This window comes from Ascidiella aspersa, chromosome 4, assembly GCF_963924565.1.
Source record: "Ascidiella aspersa chromosome 4, kaAscAspe10.2, whole genome shotgun sequence".
Taxonomy (NCBI): domain Eukaryota; kingdom Metazoa; phylum Chordata; class Ascidiacea; order Phlebobranchia; family Ascidiidae; genus Ascidiella; species Ascidiella aspersa.
In genome coordinates, this window is record NC_139450.1 from 15,397,414 (window position 1) to 15,405,732 (window position 8,319).

At 36.3% G+C, this 8,319-nt stretch overlaps 1 protein-coding gene across 2 annotated transcripts; it reads left to right on the plus strand.

The window, feature by feature from the left end:
- Nucleotides 1-744: 744 nt before the first annotated feature.
- Nucleotides 745-6,421, plus strand: LOC146148139 (uncharacterized). Of its 2 annotated transcripts, XM_083386908.1 has the most exons (14): nt 747-819; nt 897-1,099; nt 1,280-1,373; nt 1,455-1,576; nt 1,992-2,114; nt 2,187-2,336; nt 2,559-2,656; nt 3,333-3,460; nt 3,906-4,001; nt 4,106-4,140; nt 4,418-4,485; nt 4,648-4,760; nt 4,925-4,993; nt 5,846-6,418. In XM_083386908.1, exons 2-14 carry the CDS (start codon nt 1,083-1,085, stop codon nt 5,954-5,956), a joined length of 1,224 nt encoding a protein of 407 aa, XP_083243034.1. In that variant the 5' UTR covers nt 747-819; nt 897-1,082; the 3' UTR covers nt 5,957-6,418. The 2 variants fall into 2 exon arrangements, with proteins under 2 accessions (XP_083243035.1, XP_083243034.1); XM_083386909.1 differs by lacking the exon at nt 4,925-4,993 and having other exon boundaries at nt 745-819; nt 5,846-6,421.
- The last annotated feature ends 1,898 nt before the right edge of the window (nt 6,422-8,319 follow it).

Here is an 8,319-nt window from a genome sequence, read left to right on the forward strand (position 1 = left end):
CCAGTTTAACAATAAGCAAAATATTTATTTTGCAATTATATGCAGAGTACAAAATTAAAAACTTTTAGCCAGTTTAGGCCAACGAAACCTTTTTTTTTTTGGATTTTTGTGTAAAATAGCGACATTTCTGTTTTATGCAATGGTATGAAACATTTAACACCCGGTTACTTTTCGTGTCATTCAATAAAAATTTAGTATGTGAATGTGAACATTGCGAAGTATTTATTATGGCACGCACATAGCCACATAGAAAGCACGGTTATTCTACTCGAAGCCAAATCTGATTTCGATTTATTGCGACTGTTTATTAGACTTGTTTGCTAATCACGTTTAAAAGCTTGGGCACAAAAGAAACACGGCCAGAAATTGTGGTTACATGAGAAGGATGGCGCGGTCGGCGTGCGTGGAGACCTTTTATTGGAGTTCCATAATAAACAATTCAGATACGCGAGGCCTTTGTTAGAAAATTCATTGATGGGATGCTTCACAGGCTGGCCTAAATGAATGAATTTAGAGATTTGATATGTAAGAAGTACAGCAAGTTTACCCAAAATCTGTGTAGTTGTTGGTGTAAGGATTAAAACGCCAAAAGTTGTAGAAATATATTGACGTTAGTTCGGTCATACCTATCTTTATTTTAAAGACCAATAATTTAGGCAATCGAACGATTTTGTGCTGCTGACAATTTTGTTACGGTTGTTTTCACGGTACCGGTGTCGAGCTTCCATTTCATTGAGTGCATAGGAAAGCTTTGCCGCGGACCAAAACAAAGAGAGGCGGCTGGAAGATTGCCTCACATTGCCAGCCGCCCGTGGCCAGGTTAATTGAATGAAGCTTTTGTCAAATGTGTGCCATTTGTTACTTAATTTGCGATGTTCATTCCTTGTCATTTGTAGCAGAAGATACTTGATAGTGCTAAAGGAAGGCCTGTTGCGTCCCAACAGTCACACGATTTTCAAGGACAATACTATTGGAACTATAATGATCGGAATATACAGTTGTCGTAGTCAGGGATATTGTTTCGTTTAATCAGGCAATTGTTTGACCGTCGATCTGCAATACTGAGCCTGGCTGACTGTAGAATGCCTGGAAAATCGAGGTAGGTTGACGTATCTTTTCGCATTTCTTAGTGGTAGCTGAGTTGTTTTCCATGTTATTTACTCTGGTCGTTCCATTGTTCCAAAGTGAATGAGATCAGTGCGTTAGCCAATATTTGCCGACACTTTACATGTCGAGCGTTTTTCATCTCACAATATATACCTGAACTGTACTTGTTTAGTTCTCCAAACGACGATGGCGAAATGAATGGAACTCCTCAACAAATAATGAATTCCAGTATGTCGCCAATAAGTAATCTTCCACCTGAAACCAGGGTATGCTTCAAAGAAAGAAATTGTTTTGCAATACGATTTTTATACAACAAAGTATTCAGTAACGGCCCCTGTTTGCTGTAGATTGTGTCTTCTCCATTGGTATCTAAGGGGAGAGGACCTAGCGGCGTTGTGACAGTTGTATCTTTAAGAATGAGCGGAATGGAAGAATTATTTAACAAAGGCTCGCCTGATATTGTTGGAAAGTAAGGCGTCCTGGTTTTAGTCATTTTAAGTATATTGAGTTGTAATACAATTATTTAAGTAAGGTAATTTTTTCACACATTCAATGCCTGAATGTACATATGTTTGCTGGTTGTTTAGCTTTAGTTGAGCAAAAATAATGTTTTTTTGTTAGGTCAGCTGTGTTCTAATTAAAATTAAAAAATGTTAATATATGTTTTAAAAAGTGTCTAACAAACATCTAAATGCAATTCTCAGTGACAAAGTTATTATATTAAACAAAAGGCCCCGATAGCGTCCGTACAGTTTTTCGGTATTTTGTTGTCCATTGGTAAGCGGGCTATATTTTCGTGCTTATTCAAGTCAACGATTAAGTATGTGCGCACAGTTCGCGCTGCTTTGGAAAGCAGACATAGAGCAGTAACTTTGTTTTGGCAGATTTCTCGTTCAATACTGTGAAATTGTATTACGCTGTGTCAAAGACTTTCGCGGTTTCGAGATTTCCTCGCACGAAGATCAGTTCCTAATAGTTTTTCAAAAGCCATGGGATGCGCTAAACTGGTATGAAATTATATTACATTTTGTTAACTTCGCTTTGCTCCGTATGTGTAACGCTATTCTATCTAATTCCAGTTGTCTAACCATTCAAACAGCGATGGTACAGTCAACCTGGTCAAGCGACGTAATGAATTGCCAGTCCTGCGCTAAATTAGAAGAATCCCGTGGACTAGCTGGAAAAACATTACTCTTTAATGGGCCACGAGTTCAAATAGGAGTTACCAAGTAGGAATTTTGATCTCGTTTGTTACTATTATTATTTAGTTTATGTGTATTTTTATTGTTGCATTTACCATATATCAATAAAAATAGTGCATACAGAGCAAAGGTGTATAATATATTTTTAGTTTATTAATCAGTAAACGTTAAATTTTACCTAAATATATGACACATTGTCCAGAAAACTTGAAAGTTCTTTCTATAATGTCAAAATATTTTTCTTAACAGGGGAAAAGTTTATTCCGAGTACGAGTATGCAACCGGAAATACGAAATACGGAGGATCCGAATTAGATGTTGCAGTTGGCATCGCGCGAACGGCAAAAGGTAGTAGGATTGCATGAAAATTGTAACTATTTTACACTAGTAAATCCTATAGAACAAAATAGTTTACAAGGAATTGAAAAATGGTTGTCTGCAAAAACTATAGCCTATACTATAAATCACCTGTAAATACAGCAGAAATTCAGCCATGTTGGTCTGTTAGGGAATTTCAACTTGTCTTGAATTGTAGTTCATGGACAAAAGAGTTCCCCATTAATACTGATGGCCCACCTGTTTTTCCCGCATTTCCCTTGACAATCTTATAATTTACAAAGGCAAATATTGCAAAAATATAAAGCATGTTATGCAACTTTACGACTCTATAGAATGTGATCAAGTGAGCGATAAAACTACTAACCAGCAAAATAGTGTGTATATTATTTGTGTAAACTGAACTTTTGTACGCCTTATTAAACCGTACGATTTTTGATAAACGTTTTGCTCCTTTATGTGTTCCGGTCAGATATGAAAAAAGTTGACCATTGCGTTAAATAAATCCTGATTAAGATAGCCGATACCAACAATTAACATTCCCTAAAAAGCCTGCGATCTCATGATTTTCAACAAAACGTAGCAAACATGGGCACATATGGGTCCATATATAGAGCCTGTTAGACCCCGCTTATGACAACATATCTTATATCGCTCGCTTAACGTAGTGTGGCTGTTTTGTTTTTAGGAGGACAAATCCTTGCCAACACGAGTGCGTGGACCGACTTGCAAAGGTCACAGTTGACCCCATGTATGCACAGCGACACCGGGCGGCATAAAGTCGATGGTTGTGAGAAGAAAGTCAGGTTGTTCGAGGTAATCCTAATTCTTCTGCTGTTAATCAGTAATGCGTTGGCGAACTATTTGTACAAATCCGGTATGACGCGCAGTTCAATGGCGTACATTATACATATATAACCTTACGGGCAAATACCAAGGCTTTATTTCCACAGTGTGAATTAGGCTAATAAACTATTTTTGTTATATATAACACATCAATGTAAGTTTGATGAAAAAAAACGTAAAACATTAAATAAAATGACACGACGTTTTCTGGACATTACGTGTTCGTTAATCGTTACTTATTTCTGTTATTTTTAAATTATGTGCTCCTAAAGCGCCAACAATGTAGGAATAGATTTATTTAACTTTGCCGGTAAGTTAGCCAATGATATTGTAGAACGTTGCGATAGATTATTCCTTCTGTTGTTTTTTCGAAGTGAAATTAATCATGCTATACAAATATTTGTTTGTGTCGCAGTTGCTCCCAATCTCATTGTCTGAACGATCCAAGTGGTTTGGAACTTCCTGCAGCAATTGTGGTGAACGAATTCGTCCTGATCAAGGATATATAAAGGTAGATTGGGGAGCTGCAGCAATATTTTTGAAATAGTGAATATGTTACAGAATAATGATCTGTTTTTATAGCTAGTTCAATATTTATGTTTTTTTTATGTGAAGGCTCTAGGAAGACATTGGCATCTTAAGCACTTTAGGTAAGTAAGGTTTGGTTTTATTTCAAACCATTGTGAAATGTTTAATTATATATGAAGTAATCTGTAAACTAAATTATGGATATTGAATAATTTGCTTATAATTTATTGGATGTGGGTTAGTTTTACATTTTCTTTGTTGATACAAAATTTGCGTAAAAACGATGGAAATATTTATTTAGCAATCGCCGATCAACATCTTACTGTTTAAGCTTTATGGTTTTACTAAATTTCTTAAGTTTTTTATAAAGTAAAAAATGTCTTATATCTCTTTTGTTAGATGCTGTCATTGTAATACGCCTCTAATGGACTCATACATTGTAAAAGACGGCATGCCGTATTGTCTTGGTAAGTGTGCGTATTTACCATATGTGTCAATATTGCGTTCTAAACCTAAACAACGAAACGATGCAAAACGCGTTTCTTTCCTGTTACACATAAAACCATAAATATGCCGATATGCATGAAGTAGCCCACTTAGATTTTTGATAAATCGAGTTTACATTTCAGACGATTTTTTCACGCTACATGCTCGAACATGTCACGGCTGCGACACAATCATTACCGGATCTTATATTGAAGCCATGTCTAACTATTGGCATCCTGACTGTTTTGTATGTCAGGTAAGCAATTGTACTATGTGGATCGAACTTTTCTGTTTATGCTTGATTGCGAATGAATACATGAAAATTGTAATGGGTTGTGTAGACTGTAGATGGTTAGCGGTAATGTGTGCTGTTTATGATTTGCTTGTTTAATTACTGAGGGCTGTTTATTATATGTACAGAAATGTCACAGAGCACCTGATGGCAATGAGAACATTTACGAGCTCAACGCCTTACCGTTTTGCTTAAAGGTAAACATATGGGAACTACTTCATTATTACTAGCATTGCGGTGCTTTTATTAGGGAATTTGTAAGGGGCAACTTGAAAAGTGTGGCGGCAAAATAATTAACAAAAAGAACACATGTTCTTCAGTTTTATTTTCAAAACCTGTGGATCTCCTTCTGGAATTCAGGAATTGGCAAAAAATAGTTATATCTAACCACATTAATCATTTTGTATAGTCGAACAGCTGAACAATTTTGTTTTCATCAACCCAAAATAATAACTTGGTAAAAAAGTGAATATAGTCTTTCGACATGGCACAGTGTTAAGAAGCTTTTTATAGAAAACAATGGTACTGTTATTATTTACTATCATCAAACGACGTGTTTACACAATCGCAATTTACCTTTTGTCAACATCCTCCAATATGTTTTTAAGGATTTGAGTATTACGGTATTCCCCCTTATACTCATTGGAACAATATTCATTGACTTCAAAACAAGAGACGACATTCTTAAAGTCTGGCAGCATTTTATTGCACAAATGCTTCGTTTTAACATAAAAGTGTTATATTGACACGGTTATCCTTTGTGACTGAACCAAAAGGGTATTTAATGGGAAATACTCGTCATATTAAATAATTTTTCCATTTCAGTATAACAAGATTGCTTTAAATTCCCTCAACTGGGGGCGCTAAAGAGGCAAACCTAGTCAGGAGAATTAATATCAAATATTGCTTAAATAAGGGCGATAGAGGGCTGCATCTATAAAAAAGAGTTAGTTAGAATCTACCTAATATAGAAAAAGTATGTTATAAAAGAATAAAACTTTAATGGTTAACCTTCATTTGTTACTAATATACGATGTTGAATTCTTTAGTGTTACCACGAGGTGGCCAGTTCGGTGAGCAGTGGACGGAACAAAGCACAAAGTAAAGTAAAAAAGACCGACCCAACTATCGCCAAGCACCACACAGTAATCAAGAGTTGAGAAATGTCGACAGTGATCTAAATAAAACAATGTTAAAGAAGCTTTTCAATTTTCTAAGGAGCATACCAATTAGTTTGCACTCGATTTTTTCAGTGTTTGCTATTATGTTGTTGTATAAAAATAAAAAGCATATTTGACAATTTATTTCTTCTTTGGTTTTGCACTGTTATTTTCGATACACTGTTTTACGATAAACAATACACTGTTTTTTTAACACGCTTAGGTCCGAAGTGTGATGGAGTAAATTTAGAGCTCTTTTTGGACAACTCAAACGTTTTCGGTTCATAAAATGTGCATCCAAATTCTGTTTTCGTTCTTTGTTTTTAATGGATATGCACAAACATTTATTTTTAACAAAGGAACAACGGAGAAACACAATAACCAAAGAGACTGTTGTATGCTGTATAATATGAGATACTTTAGTGTTGATGTTATATTGTGACGTCGCTTTGTGTGCATTTTAAGTCCTTATTAAAAAAATGATGTTAAAGTATAGTGACGGTTGTAGTGAATATTGCAAAGCTAGTAAACGTTACCTTTAACAATGGCCAAACTACAGCTTGGGACTCATACGGATCCCGAAAACAGATGTCGAGTTTATATAAGAAATGTTTAGTGATTACAAAATATTCATATTGCAATAAGATACATAAAAACAATCTTAGGGGCAAATATGTATAGTCAAAACATATATATTCTCATTACACACCATTGTCAAGTTGATTTTACTTGCTTTGTTAATATCTTGATTAATTATAAAGTGCGTAAAAACCAGGCTGCTTAAGTTGTTAAACAACTTGTATGCCCATTGTTTGCAAAATCTACCATTTTTTTCCAACGAGAACTGATCCATATACTTTCAGACAAATTACTTACAGACGAAACAGTAAACAAATTTTCATTTTGGAGGTCACTGTATCATAAAGAATCAATCGCACTGTGTGGAATGTGTTACACAACATAAGCCACCTACTTGAATTTGGAAGACTTTCTCCCATTTTGTTGTAAAGCGTGCATAGCGACCGAAATGTCATCAATAGGACTTCATTCTTGTTTCTCGGTCAATCCACGTTTGGAATTTGTGTGTTACGCTCACATCAATTGCCTCCTATTACTTCCTCGAGGTGCTATAACGACGCGACATTTTACAAGATAAAAAGCACACCATTCCACTTCGACTTATCAAAGAAGCTCTTGTACATATTTCGATTGCGTGGGAACTGGTAAGCCAGTCGCGTCATCACCCTATCCGACTTCCGACCATACAGGTGACGCTACTTTTCACGTGTACAAGCCAAGGGAGAGTCCCTACAAGACTTCATCAGTATACAAATGTTTGCAGTGGCCATGCACGCACGCGGTGTATAAATATATTCATGCGCATTTCGATTTCCCGGCGGAGCACACATTTGTAGGCCATGTCTCGGCAAATTACTCGCCCGCCTTCCTGTGCTGAACGTGGTCGCGCGCGAATGGTACACCGTCTCGCTTATTGCGTCATCGATATGTCTGATTTATCTAGAATTAGATCACGTCAAAATAGTAAGCTACTTCAAAAGGCAAAATTGGCAGAATGTCCAAAAAAGAAAGCAGTAGAAAACGTGTCTGAACTGTAAATTAGAGGCTGATAAGCGTTTAGATAAGACATCTGAGCTGACGGCTTTCTTGGAGGGTATGCATTGAGTAGTTGTAGCAGATAAGTTTTAACCGCATCAAGTTATTGACGACAGAGAAGGATTTAGCTTGTTCTGTTAAGTAGTAATGGATAAATTGGCCCCAGTAAATCCCATTATTAAAACCATTCAAGATCACAAACTGGTAATGTTGGGCTTACTTCGTATTTAAACATACCCCAAACTCAGACTGTTGGCGTATCATGTCTGTAGTAGTGTGATTCGACAACTTCTGGCAGCGTATGCTGATGGTCTCTGTTTCGAAACTCACTTTCATTTTGTTTCCCATAGAAACCACTATACTACAATTGTGGATCATGCTTACACAATTTGAACAGTACATTAAAGTTTCCCATGTACGTTGCTATACAGTGAGTATATTTTTTCGTAGAGTGAAGTGATACCAAATCCTCCAAACACGACAAGGCGCTGTTTTTTGCGATGACGCGAGCATCTATTATAATGCCTCCACACACGTCATTGCGACGGGCCGTGTGTGTTCAAGGGCTTGAAGCAAAACCCTGAGATTTAGGATACAAAACTAAACTAGCACAGTCTGATAGCCGCAAAACTACTCAGATGTCTGTAGAAGGTGTAATGCGTTAACTTTTTTACCACACTTGTTGACTGTATTTGAGTGTGTTTAAAAAGCCTTTAATAGCACGCACATATAGGAGTACCCAATATTGC

Coding starts and splice junctions, on each gene's coding strand:
- LOC146148139 (XM_083386908.1), top strand. Junction 1,577..1,991: donor TCGCCTGATATTGTTGGAAA/GTAAGGCGTCCT, acceptor TTGTTTTGGCAG/ATTTCTCGTTCAATACTGTG. Junction 4,994..5,845: donor CCTTACCGTTTTGCTTAAAG/GTAAACATATGG, acceptor TGAATTCTTTAG/TGTTACCACGAGGTGGCCAG.